The 14,318-nt window shown below is 42.8% G+C and overlaps 1 protein-coding gene across 1 annotated transcript in view; it reads right to left on the reverse strand.

The window, feature by feature from the left end:
- PCNX2 (pecanex 2) overlaps nt 1-14,318 on the reverse strand; it is a 292,774-nt gene that overhangs the window by 278,291 nt on the left and 165 nt on the right. Inside the window, exon 2 of the mRNA XM_029919353.1 lies at nt 14,214-14,318. Coding sequence (XP_029775213.1) covers nt 14,214-14,318 — 105 coding nt within the window. The remainder of the gene's footprint in view (nt 1-14,213) is intronic.

Below are 14,318 nucleotides of genomic sequence, written 5' to 3' on the forward strand. Positions count from 1 at the left end.
GGAACCCACGTGCCTGTGGAAAGATGAATAAACAAAAAGCGGCACATTGATACAGTGAAATACTAGTTCCCTTCAAAGATGGAAGGAAAGTTTGATACACGTTGCAACCCCGATGAATCTGGAGGACCTTCTGCTAAGGGAAATAAGCAACCCCCCCCCCACACACACACACAAGAACTGTGTGAGTACGCTTACGTGACATGAGAATCAAATTCATAGAAAGGGAAAGCGGCGTGGTGTCTACCTGGCCCTCAGGAGAGGGGGAACCTGGGAGTTGCTGTTCAATGAATTTCAGTTTTGCGAGATGAATACTGCTCTGGCAAGTGGCTGCACAACCAATGTGAACACACTTAACCCTACTGAAACCCCGACTCTCAAAACCGATGAAGGTGGTCAAGATTTTAAATTTTGTTTCACCCCAACTTCTAAAAGTATTATTTTATAGCACTTGAGATGACTCATGGCATTTTCCACCTGGGAAATAGGAACACATTAGGTCCCTCTGCCGGAAAACAGGCTCAGCAGGGCCAGTCCCTCCGAATGCTTGCTGGTTCTCCCAGAAGATCTCAAGACCAGATCACATCTGCTCAAGTGTCTCCTGCCCAGGGTAACCTACAGCTCGAAGCCCCACAGAGGTGGCTGGACCAGAGAGGCGATGCAGCTGCCTGGCTATTATTCACCTAGCTTCTCACAAGTATGCACTGAAGACATACACTGCGCAAGTGCTGCGCTTGGCGCGGGGGAAGGAGCCGTGAACAGAACGTGCAAACGTCTGTCTTCAAGGAGCTTCTGTTCTATGCAGACTAATGACAACTAATCACAAAAATATGTCTAACAAGGAGACCTAACCTAGCCTGGACTTCCAGGGAATCATCCTGTATGAAACTGGCATTTCACTTGAGCACTGAAGAATGAACTAGAGGTAACTTGGAGAGGCGAGCAGGGTGACGTCAGGCCCTCGGAACAGGTGCAGAAGCTACAAAGTGGCCTCAGAGATGTGAAGATGCTGGTGCAGCTGGCTGCCCCGGGGAGGGGCGGGCAGAGAAAGATTGAGAGGAGTGTGGAAATACGGAAGGAGCCGGAGGACACTGCCTGCTGCAGGGCCCTTTCAGACCTGCCTCATCCCTGCTGGGAGGCCCCCAGGGGCTGGCTTGCTCACCCCCCTCCTCGACTCCCCAGCTTCCCTTCCCAATCTCCACTTTTGTCATATCACTGCCCTATGCAGCTCTCTCCACCACTTCGTAGATTTGTTCCAAATCTTTTCACATCAGGGCCCTCTTGAGGCTGTGGGTTCTTGATCATTGCCTAACAAGGGTGTGATGTGGGGTCCTCCACTGAAAACAAAACCCCAAACCAACCTGGCCTCAAAGAGTTACCTGTCTAGGTGGTAAGATGAGCACATTGGGTGGTGTACAAACAGTACAGAATGGTGCGCGGCTGAAGGGCTCACTCAAATAAACTGTCCTACCTGAGCATGAGGCTGTGCAGTTAGAGAAGGTGGAGAAATCACAAAGAATGGGAGCTGTTGTCAGGAGGCCTCACCAGGGAAGCTGGGCTTCGCCCATGACGCCAGAAATAGATCACAGGACACAGAGCAGGAATCAAGGGAAGGGCGGGTGCCAGGGACATGCCATTAGCACAGACGCAACAGGCAAAGCCATCGGAGTAGCTTGACTCTCAAGGGAAAGAGAAGACAGTGAAATGCAGAGATAGACGGCCGAGAAGGCCCACACTGCAGAAGAAAGGGGGAAATGAAGCCAACCAGAGAACACTGAGAAGCATTGAATGACAAGTGCAGGATGAGAAAAGCCAGAATACACCTTCTCTGCAACATCACTGGTTGTTTACCATTCTTTATTTATCAGTTGATGAGTAAATGGTTTAGCATACACCGTGGGTTACGCACTCTGATTTCCAAATCAGCGTTATTATTTGTGCCACTCATAGGTTATCCCACTTTTATGGGCTCTCCTTCCTGGTAATTATAAACTCCTTGACTGCAAGGGCCGAGTCCACTCTGTGCACATCCTGCACTGCCTGACCCACAGTCAGCACTGTGCCCTTTCTTGGCTTCAGCAGTTATGTCAGGCCCTAGTCTCCCTCATTTTCAAGGTTCCCAAAGGCAAGGACAAACTGTGCTTCCCTCGGGAGCTGACAAAGCCAAGTGTAGGGAGAAGTCGCAAGAAGTAGCTGACTCATGGCAAGGTGTTGGGCTTCTACTCTGGGCTGCTGGATAAGGTATTCCCGAGATGACACGTATGGGAGGTGTGGAGGGAGAAATACCCCAGGGGAGACGGCACCTCAAGGAGACCAGCACCGTAACAGGCAGTGTGCTAATGATGGGAATAGGGACATGGGCCCCAATCTCATGAGTCTGCGAGGAAAGGTCTTCAGGAATTGTGCCTGGCAGTGGGAATACAGGACGCACTTCAGTGAGAGGGAGTGGAGATTTCTAAGAAGTAAAGGTTTTCTGACAACCAAGTAGTAGTATGATGAGTAGACATTAATCTCTTCTTCGGCATCAGCTCTGCTTCTCCGGTCCTTTGCAGCTGGGCACATGAATGCCTTCCACTCTGTTCCATTCTAGAGCCAGCCACAGTCCACTTGCAGGTCTGGAAGCAAGTCTTGCTAACACAGCAGCTATTCCAGGTATTAGAAATGGGCCCATTCGGCATCCAGGATAGCTTCCATATTCTGACATTAACGTCTGGCCCTCCTATAGGATGCATCCCACTCCTAAATGCTTATCAATATACTGTGGTCTATCTCACAGGTGCTCAAATTGGCCCATCGTTGACCAGCACCTACAAGTCTGCCCCCATATCCTTTCAGCATAACTAGCATTCTCAATAGCTTCTTTGACTTTAGACTCCTCTTCCACATTTTCTGGCCTAGACCTGGGATGTATCATTTCTCTGAAGAGCCCTTGTTCCTTATAGAAGGAAATAGCAGTTAGAAGCCAGAATGTGAAAGTGAGATTCGCACATCCTTCTTGGGTTATCATTGCTTCTTGGTGTTTTAATAGAGCTAAAAAATATATATTTTTTGAGAAAAAAAATAGGGGCGCCTGGGTGGCTTAGTCGGTTGAGCGTCTGACTTCGGCTCAGGTCATAATCTCATGGTTTACAGGTTCGAGCCCTGCATCGGGCTCTGTGCTGGCAGCTCAGAGCCTGGAGCCTGCTTCGGATTCTGTGTCTCCCTCTCTCTCTGCCCCTCCCCTGCTCACACTTTGTCTCTGTCTCTCAAAAATAAAAAAACATTTAAAAAATATTTTTAAAGAAAAAAATAAATCATGATTTCAGATGGGTATTTACAATTCATCTGAAAGATTATAAGGTTCTATGTAACTTTTGCGATTTGATTTATATGTTTTCTTATTGCCAAAATCTTGAGCTCTAAAAATATTAACATGATCTCTTATTTTCCTTACCCATATAATTTTAAAATTTCAAAATAAAAATATAACATTTTATTGAGGACAGTAAGATAACTAGATTCAATTTAAGATTTCCTTGTCGTTCCTTTCTCTCTAGGCTATACCCCAGGAGGCCTAGAAGCTCTGTTTAAGGCATTAGAAATATTTTTTAGTATGCCACTGAACTATGAAACAAGTTCATTTCTTATTTCCAGTTCTTTGCCTTCTCCCATTCTTTACCTCTCCCTATATTTTTGTTACTTTTTAAAACCTTACCCTTTCATTGTGTCTTCTTGAAACATAAGCAACTGGATATATGCTTTATTTTTCCCTCCTCCTTTTTAGTGTATACATAGATTCTGCTTTTTTCCCATAACAGTAGGTCCTCAAGATTATTCTTCTAGCAGCCTACTTCCTGGTCCACTTATTTATAAGCGCACAGCGCTCTGCTACATGGATGACCATGACTCCATCAACCAGCTCCAGATCAGTGGATACTTCTAGTCTTTTGCTGTAACAAATAGTGCTTCAGTGACTCAGCTTGTTTATACATGCCTGAAAATTTTCGAGAATGGCGATTTATTTAAAGTACAGTAGGTGTTATCTTCTAAATCTCTGCTACCGAGATACGCCAAAGTCACATTATTTTAATATGCACTTCTCAGATTCTTAGTAAAATAATCATTCACATGTTTATTGGATATATGGATGCATACATATTTCTCTGTCAGCTTTCTATTTATGTCACTTGTCAAGGTGTTTATATTTTTTTATTTATTCTTACTTATTCATAAAAGTCCATGTAAAGATGATAAGTTCCAAGCCAGGCCTGACTTGTTCTCCATTATATTCTCAACCCCCAGGCTGGTATCTAACAAACACTCAAAAATATCAGTGAATAAATGAATATTTATGACAGTAATGTACATTTATATGTTTTAAATTTTTCTCAATTTCACAATTTGCAACTTGGGGAAGTTATTTAGCCTTTATAAATCTCTGTTCCTTCTATGAAGTGGGAATCATAGTTCCTAACAGGATTGTTAACTGTTTTATTAGTACATTTTCTGAAATGCAATAAGCACTCAAATGTTAGGGTCACTTATCGTCACCATCACCGTCATCCTCATCTATGTATCATTTGTCAAACCATGAAATAAAAAGTTCAGATATGATGTTTTGAGATGGAGCAAAGGGCATCGATAGGAGTGTTTATAATAATACATTACAAGAAAAAATAATTATGAAGGAAGCCAAGGCAGTTGTTTTCTTGGAAAAATATCTGTGTCAGGGATTGGTCAGGGATATTTCTTTTTTTTTAATTTTTTTAATGTTTTGTTTATTTTTGAGAGAGAGAAAGAGGGAGACACAGAAATCTGAAGACAGGCTCTAGGCTCTGAGCTGTCAGCACAGAGCCCGACACGGAACTCGAACCCATGAACCACGAGATCATGACCTGAGCCGAAGTTGGATGCTCAACCGACTGAGCCACCCAGGCACCCCTTCAGGGATATTTCTTATATTCAGGGGTTTTTAGTCTTCCCTGATTATTTAGTATCTAGCTGTAGTCTTGCAAGGAAGACAATGTTCTCAAAAGATGAGGAAGACAAATAGCAAATGAGCTCTGGTTCTCTTGATTCTCTTTTGAAATGGTAAAGATTTGGAGGAAGGAATTAAAACATACACATGATGCAATATAAAAAGAATAACTAAGGTCACTCACAGTCCAAAACTTCTATATTTGCTTTCTCTACTTAAGATCACTCAATATCAATAAATGAGGTAAAATCATTTTCATTTATCCAATGGTCTTTTTAAAGTGTAAGTATCTCATGATGGAGAAAAGGCTTGTAATTATTACACAAATGCCACAGAAAATACATAATTACCACATAAATAATAAAAGAAAGGTTATCTCATAAACAACAGCAATTTGAATTTGAAGGAAATCCAATACAAAGAGTAACACCTCGGTTTTCAAACTCCATTTTTAATGATCTGGAAGCCGGCCACAACACTGCGGTGAGTTTATTGAGCTGGGCCTGGCCACAAACTGTAAAAGCACTACCAAAACTGTGTCTTTTCTTACCAAGTCAGAGTCCATTCGGGGAAAGAGCACTCTGATCATCGCCTGTGCATGAAGCACCACACCAGGGACCAAGGGGAATTCAAGTCACATCCTTGCCCTCAAGGTTCCTGCCAAGTTGGTGTTGGGATAAGCCTCTCCTGAATCCAAACCTCTCTCCAGATTCTGTGCCATTTCTCTGCTCCCTGCATGGAAGAACCATCTTTACCAGCTGTCTCCATTCCTTCACCCGCTGCTGCCTCTTAAACCTACAGCAACCTGGCTTCGACGCTCCAGCACTCCACCGAAAAAGGTCTCATCAGTGTCTCTGAAGGGAAACAGTTAATGCAAGCCGCCACGCTCTGCAGCCTTTTCCTTGCCTCACTCATGCTACCTCTGTGCCCTGTGTCATGTGTAGAGCTCCTTGGACTTCACCAAGGACACCAACTGTTAGTGTCACTTATCATCACCATCACCATCAGCATCCTCTATGCATCACTCACCAATACTGCAGAATAATAAATTCAGATACGGTGTTTTGAGAAGAAGCAAAGAACAACAGAGCAAATGTTTTGATTGCCTGCTTAGATAAAGATTTGGAGATCAACTCTGCTCCTTCTACACATTCTCTCTTGGGAGTTCTCACTCAGTCCCTTGACAGTAAATATAATCTCTACATGGAGGATTTTCAAATTCTTATCTCTAGCTACTATTGATCCCTTAAACTCCCCACACCTATATCCAACTATCAATTCAACACCTCCACTTTTCACATCTGAAAGGAAACTCCAAATTTACAAGTCTAAACCTACCTGTGTGGTTTCCCGGCCCTTTCCGCCCCCTGTACTCTACCTTTCCCGTGTGTGGTACCTCATACACCTGGGCAAACCTCAATCCCATGCACCACGCTTGCTTCCTCCCTCATCCTCACTCCTCCACCCCTCAAACCAGCTTGTCACTTAATCTTATCAAAATACATTCACATTTCTCCATCTTAATGCCGCCACCGTCTCTTGGCCAGACTACTAATGAGCCTCAGAACCTCCCCTTCTGTTCCTGCTCTTTCTCTAACCCACTTCCCACTCAGCAGCCAGGGAAGGATTTTAATACCCGAAAACAACGTATCTTTCACATGTGTTTTCTGAACGATGTGTTATATACTTCCAAGAATTATTAAATCAACAAGGATGAAGGGAAAAACTAGAATTATATACCCACACTGGACCAAAATGTATATTGAACTGATGGCATAACCACAAAAACAAATAAAAAAATAAACAAAGAATGAATGCTATACAAATATTGTCATTATGTTGTACACCTAAAACTAATAAAATTTTGAACCTCAATTAAAACAATTTTTTCAAAGAATTAATCCAAGTAACTTTAGAACACAATACTCTCACAGCACACTATTAGTGTCTTCTTTAAAAAATAATAATAAAAACTAAAAGCAACCTTGAACTTTACTAAAAGATTTTGTTTGGGTGGTGGCATAGGAATAGTACTTCCTATGCATATTTCAACACTGAAAAAATGATATTTTCATTTCTCCTTGTGGGGAAAAAGTAGATACAAATATGGAAGGAGTAAAGGAGTTAGAATCCTTTGATTTGGGTCAGATTAAAAGTTTCAGAACTCTCAATAGATGGATGGATGGATGGATGGATGGATGAATAGATGGATAGACAGACAGACAGATAAATAAAGTCTCCCAGCTCTGTCTAGTGAAAGGACCCAGAGCAAAGACAATCCAGAAGTAATGAACACAGCTACTGTGGCCTTAAATCTTGGTGCCCAAAGCCATTCCCTAAAAGGATCCAGGCTCCTTAGGGAAATGGCTGCTTTTTCCAGGGCAGAACTGGGGAAGTATAAGCTAAGCCTGACAAGCTTGGTGATCCAGAGAATAAGAAGGTACTCAAGACCTGCTGAGGGCATATCCAAAGGATGAAAGAATGGCTCAAAGAGGGTCCCACTTGCCAAATTTTGTATAATTTGAATATCAAAAAGAATGACCATAAGAATAGATTTAACCCATCAAATTAAAAAACGTGAATCTAGGAGCACTAGCCAGCACAACAAAGCCATGGGGGCAGGGAAAGGGCAAGGTTTTCTTTGCAGAATACCAATAAATAGAAAATCACTATTTTGCAACCACCATGGCAATAATTATTTTAGGCAAGAATCAATTTATGTGACTGCAATTGAGTGAACGTTTTGAGGGAATACAATACTATATAGAGGCTCTAGATTTCCTTTCACAGATAACTTATTAAATACAAAGGGGAAAATAGCTACCTTTACAATAGACAAATGTAGGCAACATCACCTTAACTAGTGACCACACTTAAGAGCCCTAACAGTGGGGGGGATGATATTAGGTGCCCAGGATGTTATGCACGACAAGGATACATTACCTATGCAGATTTCATGCCAAAAGAAGCATAATCCACATCTAATCTAAAGGAAATGGTCCAAAATATCTAAATTAAGGAACATTCTGCAAAACAACTTTCAAGGCCACCAAAGAAAACAAAAGGATTAGGGGCACCTGGGTGGCTCAGTAGGTTAAGTGTCTGTCATCAGCTCAGGTCGTGATCTTGTGGTTCATGGGTTCGAGCCCCACATTGGGCTCTGTGCTGACAGCTCAGAGCCTGGAGCCTGCTTCAGATTCTGTGCCTCCCTCTCTCTCTGACCCGATCCTGCTCATACTGTCTCTCTCTGTCTCTCAAAAATAAATTTTAAAAAATTAAATGAAATTAAAATAAAAAAAGAAAACAGAAGGACTTGAAGAACTCTGGTTAGGTCACACCCGGCCATGCAATCTCATGCATGTAACCACCTTCTCTGTGCCAATGCCATCAACTGTGGCATGGGAATAACGGCAGCGCCTCTCTGGGTTGTGAGGACGAGACGGCGGAATGCACGTGAAGCTCTCTCAAGAGGGCCCGCCTTACATGTGTCTGGTGAGCATTGGCTGTTGCTACCACCTATTCCAATAGTATAGAGTAATAATACAATGAATGTTACAAGGGAAAGATTCATAAGAAAACAAGGGAGGGGCACCAGGGTGGCTCAATTGGTTGGGCATCCAACTTCGACTCAGGTCATGATCTCACAGTTCCTGGGCTCAAGCCCTGCGTTGGGCTGTGTGCTGACAGCTCAGAGCCTGGGGCTTGCTTCTGATTCTGTGTCTCCCTCTCTCTCTGCCCCTGCCCTGCTTGTGTTCTCTCTCTCTCAAAAATAAACAAACATTAAAAAAATAATAATAATAAAACAAGGGGAAGTCTGAGTACCACTAAGAACTAGCCCATTTTTTTTTCTTTCACAGGCTGTGGAAAACAGATTCTGACAGGACGAATACTTAAAAGTAACCATCTTGAGAGACCTAGAGGTTAAAATCAGGAAAACAACAGTCACTTGATAAGCACAAACTTCCTTAAAAAGATAAATAAGCAAATAACACCAAGGGCATTAAAGTATTAGTATAATTGGAAAAAAACACTGCAGAGAGCAGCATCCAAATATAACTAGTTACTAATTGGGAGAAGTCTCAAAAAGCTCTCAGGGAAGTGGGGGTGAGCTGGGAGACATAAATTTAACCACCAGAAAATTAGTCATGAACTTGAAATACTAGAACAGGAAGAAAGGGGGAACAAGCACTATTTTGGGGGGCCGCCCCAGAGGCATACATCCCAGGACTGGGAAGGTGCTGGTTCTTTTGCCAAAGACACAACATAACCTGCCCACAACATCCATGTGTCTGAGTGGCAGATGGCCAGGATAAGTAGGAGGAATTTTGCAGAGGGTGTCAATCATCACTCAGGAGAAACTGAAGATGACCTGAGCGACCCCAGGGATGGAGGGATAGCCCTAGTCCAAGGGCGTACACCAGGAAAACAAAGCCCACAAGGAGCCAAGAGGCCACGCAGTCCAAACAGATATCTGGAGCAGCCCAATGTTATTTATTTTATTTTTAATTTTTCTAACATTTTTTTTTGGTTTTGTTTTTTATTTATTTTTGAGAGACAGAGAGAGACAGCACAAGCAGGGGAGAGTCAGAGACAGAGGGAAATACAGAATCAGAAACAGGCTCCAGGCTCTGAGCTAGCTGTCAGCATAGAGCCCAACGCGAGGCTCAAACCTACGAACTGTGAGATTATGACCTGAGCTGAAGCCGGATGCTTAACCGACTAAGCCACCCAGGTGCCCCCATTTTTATTTATTTTGAGAGACAGAGCATGAGCAGGGGAGGGGCAGCGAGACAGGGAGACACAGAATCCAAAGCAGGTTCCAGGATCTGAGCTGTCAGCACAGAGGCTGACACAAGGCTCAAACTCATAAACTGTGAGATCATGACCTGAGCCAAAGTCAGATGCTCAACTGACTGAGCCACCCAGGTGCCCCCGGAGCAGTACAGTTTTAAAGACAACTGCATGGCATGGCACTGAGCCCGAATCTAGAAGGCTTGGGTCTGCACTTCTTTGGAGGCCCAGGGCCAGGAAAGAACGCCTTTAAGCATCCGCAAGATTTCAGCGGCTTCACCTCAAACCCCATTCTGTTTCAGGCAGGCGAGGGCAGCAGACACACAAGAAAGTTACGGGAACACACAGAGGTTAATGCTTACAGGGTCCAATGGTGGCCGAAGTCTAGTCCCCAAGTCCTGAGCCAGGAATGGGTAGCTTTTTGAAGACACCCTCTTCCCATAATTCATGCAAAGGCGTCTCATATTCTGTTAGAAGTGGGAGCGGAAGGAGGGATATAAAGAAATAGAAAACAAAAGGAAATTAATTATGTATCCAAATGGGGGAGTGACTAGAGACTCTCATAGGAGAGTCACTGGCCAGGCGTAACAATACCAGGCAGTGGGCATGGGGTGCTTCCTTGGTGTCTAGCACTGCCCTAGCCCATGACAGGTAATCCCATTTGATAATCATAGCCAAGGAAAAGGAAAGGAAACATAAAGCTCTAGTCATAAACAAAAGACAGACTTTCTATGTGAAAATCATATATAATGTTGCCCTCCAGCGGATCTTAAGGAGTATCAAGTTTCCACCCCATTTTTTTCATTCTTCAACTCTTGCTCTACTCAAGTGGGCCCTACCATCACCAGGATAATCAGAATGCCACTTTATGAGGGCCTCCTGCTTCAGGGAGTTCAAATACTCTCCTGTCTCCCAGTTCTGGCAATACAGTGCTGTGGAAAGGTCAAGGGCTTGGATACAACAGGACCTCAGGGAAAAATCTGAATTTTACCACCTATTGTCTACATGGCCTTAGGCAAGTAACCTGCTCCCTTCTGGACGTCAGTTACTGAATCTATAAAACGAAACCGACATTCCCCCTTTTACAGAGGCTGAAACTGAGGCTTGGAGAAGTGAAGTGACTTGCACAGTCACACCACTGCTAGGTGCTAGACCAGGGATGCCTCTGGACACTAGCCTAGTGCTGGCAGAACTTACCCGGGTCGGCATCACACCCACGGTATCCTGTTCTAATGCTTCCCATGAATCTCGGTCCATTATCTCAAAATAACGACAAGAATTCGGGTAGCAAAGGAAAGTTTAAATCTCTCTAATGACAAATGCACCCTTCAGTTTGTCCAAAAGAAAATCAGATTGGTAATAAATCAAAGTGAAACTTTTTCCAACTTATCCAAATTGGCTTCATGTTTTCAGTTGTGCATTTTTCTTAACATTTCCCAAAAATACGTGAATAGCTTATAAATGCTAAGAAATAACCTACTTTCCACATTATTAACCAGGTCTAAGGAAACTCTAGTTCTCGGAATAAGTTTTCCTCAATAATTAATAATAAAGTTTGAGTTTATATACTCAAAGCCCCTATTACATTGAAAGGTATGGATTCTCCCTACCCTAGAACTATCTTGGTTAAACAAGTTTAAACTCAAACTGTGCAAAAATCAGGAAAGTTCAGGGCCCTTTAAATAACAGAACTTCAAATAAGCCCCTGCTATCAGTGAGCAGCCAGGTAGCTTTTTTGGACTAAGTTCCTGTACGTGGAGAAAATGGAAAAGGATGTTAACCATCACAGGCAGTATTTAAACCTCAAGACCTACAGCACAGAACCCTCAGCTGAAGAAGGAGGGTCTTTTATTGCTAAGGTCATGTTCAGAGACCAGAAGACCAGAGAAATAAAGGGATAACCTGCATTTTTAAAAAAAAAAAGATGGGATATATATTAAAAAGTAGCAGAAAAACAAATGCATTCACATAAAATTATTCTGTAACAGTTCAAAGCACACTGGCAAAAAGATGCAAAAATTTTGGTATAACTGGTTTGATCTAAAAAAATCCAACATAAGAGTTACATGATTTAAGGTATCAGTTTTTTACTTTCTAAACTCTTAGGAGCTAGCCAAAAAATTATTTTAAAATAGTATTAAAGAGGAACTTAACTAAGGACAATGTCCTATTTACAAATACAACTTAGAATCAAACTACTCAATAAAGCATAATTCGATATTAAGGGTTCTGATCATATGCACACATCAAATCTTATAAGGAGTTATGTAAAAATGAGCCCACATACCTAAAAAACAGCTGTAGAAATATACATGAAATGTAAATGTGGTTGTTGCTGTGGAGTGGGATTAGAAGTAGAACATAAATTGCTTTCATTATCAGAAATGTTCAAAATATACAGAGGTGGACAACATAATGCCGGATAAAACAGAAAGAGATAGAGGTTGATTTTATTCCCACCAGTTTATGGTGTATGAGATCACTGCTAACCAAATGCAGGACACTTTGCCAGATGCAACATGAAAAGCCAAGATGAATCGACAAAATCAAAACTCATGATCTAGAAGAAGAGGTACATCCAACATTGAAGTACAAAGCGGAATTCAAAACGTGCTATGGTACGAACAGGAAATAGAGAATGGTATAAAGGCAAGAGAAACGGGAAACTAATTCTAGCTGAATGGGAATCGGGGAGGCTGAGACAGAGAAGGATGGGAGGTTCTGGTAAGTAAATGATGAGAAAGGGGCAGGGGTGGCGGAGAAGCCCAGCTAGCTCATTATGTGCCAGATACTGAGGAGTACTTTCATTCATTCATTCGATCAACCATTCATTCATTCAATCGACCCTCATATGTGCCCTATAAAAGGGGTACTATTATCCTTGCTTAACAAACCAGAAAGCTGAAACTTGCTCAAGCTTGCTCAAGCTCACAGAACTAGTAAGCGCGAGAACCAAGAGTGAACCCAAGTTTGTGTTCCTCATCGCTCAGCTACGCTGCCCCTTCAGGCAAAGAGAAAACATCAAGACCTATAGGCTACAGGGGAAAATGATGAACAAGGTCACAGAAGAAGGAAACATATTTGTTGAAAGACACCCACAGATCGCCTTCTGCATCTTAATGCCTTTCATATGAAAATGTATTTGCTTTTCCTGAGACATGATCATTACCACATCCATTTTAAGGCTGAGAAAACCATGGTTTAGGTCAGGTAAATATCAGGCCAACCAGCTACTATGCAGCAAAACACAAATTGAAAACAGGTCTGTGACCAATCCTGGGTCAAGCCAAACAGATTGGATGGCTGTATGTGCAGTGTCTCATTTAAGCCCCAAAACAACACTGTACATCTGGTAGTGTTATTTTTCTCATTTTACAGCTAAGAAAATGAAAAATAAGCTAAGGTAAGGAACTTCCCCAAGGTCATAGGACTGGTAAAAGGTAGACCCAAAATTTAACTCAGGCAGCCTGACTTCAGAGCTAGAATTCTGACCCTGGAGATAAACTGCCAGAAAGAGTAAACAGGGGCCAAATCCTGAACAGCCTCAAAAGTGAAACTTGGAATTCATCAGCTGTGCAAACTCACTGAAGATTTTTTGCTGGGGAGAACACGATTAAATTACATTTTAGAAATACAGTCTTTCAACAGACCTATCAAAATTTGAATCTTGGCATAGAACATTTAATAAGACATGGAACTCCTTATCTGTACAGCTTCTCTTCAGACTGAAACAGTGTTTCAATCAGGTATATTTAATTTACCCAAGGTCATCGATGTAGTTACTCTGCAAGCACTCAATTATGAGGTCAAGCCCCAACTTCTACTGTACTACTTAGCATAAGCTACATTAGATTTACCCATTATTATATCTTCCTACCTATTCCTTTACATAGTGGTGTGCAAATTGAAAGTTGAGTAATTGATAATGGAACCTGCCTTCTCAAAGCAAAACAGGAGGGGAGCAGAGGGGAGGGGAAGGAAGATCAACAACTGAAAAGGGTTTGTTTTTAACATTTCAGTTTGCATTTTGGCTATTGTGCCCGGCTAGCCAGCCAGGAGGCCGAGGATTTTCCACCTACAAAACAGGTTCAATGTTCCCCAGCCACGAGCAGAGTCTGACTCATCCTGACAGTCAGCATCAATTCTTAATGAGTCCCAGAGCCCCCAGAGTCCTTTCGACTTTTTCTCCTGCTGAGTCCCTGTCCGCTTTTCCCTGTACTCCCTCTGTCCCAAAATCCCGAGGGCCTTCCTCATTCCACCTCGTTTCTTTTAAATCGAGGTATAAGGGACAACGTTGTATTCGTTCGTGGTGTATAACAGAGTGATTCGACATTTGTGTACGTTGCGAAATGGTCACCGCAACAAAGTTAATGCAGTATTACTGTTTATACTTCCTCATCCCCTCCCTGAAGAGTCACCGCGACCCTGTCTGTCCTGAGGTCTCCCCGGCTCGGACCCCCCAACTCACCAGGTGCAAGGCCAGCGGCAGCAGCAGCAGGAACAGCCACAGGTAGAGGTGGCAGCTGTTGGTGAACTTGCTCTGCTCCGGGTCGTGGTACCAGCCGCCGGTGAG

Source organism: Suricata suricatta, chromosome 2 (assembly GCF_006229205.1).
Source record: "Suricata suricatta isolate VVHF042 chromosome 2, meerkat_22Aug2017_6uvM2_HiC, whole genome shotgun sequence".
NCBI lineage: Eukaryota > Metazoa > Chordata > Mammalia > Carnivora > Herpestidae > Suricata > Suricata suricatta.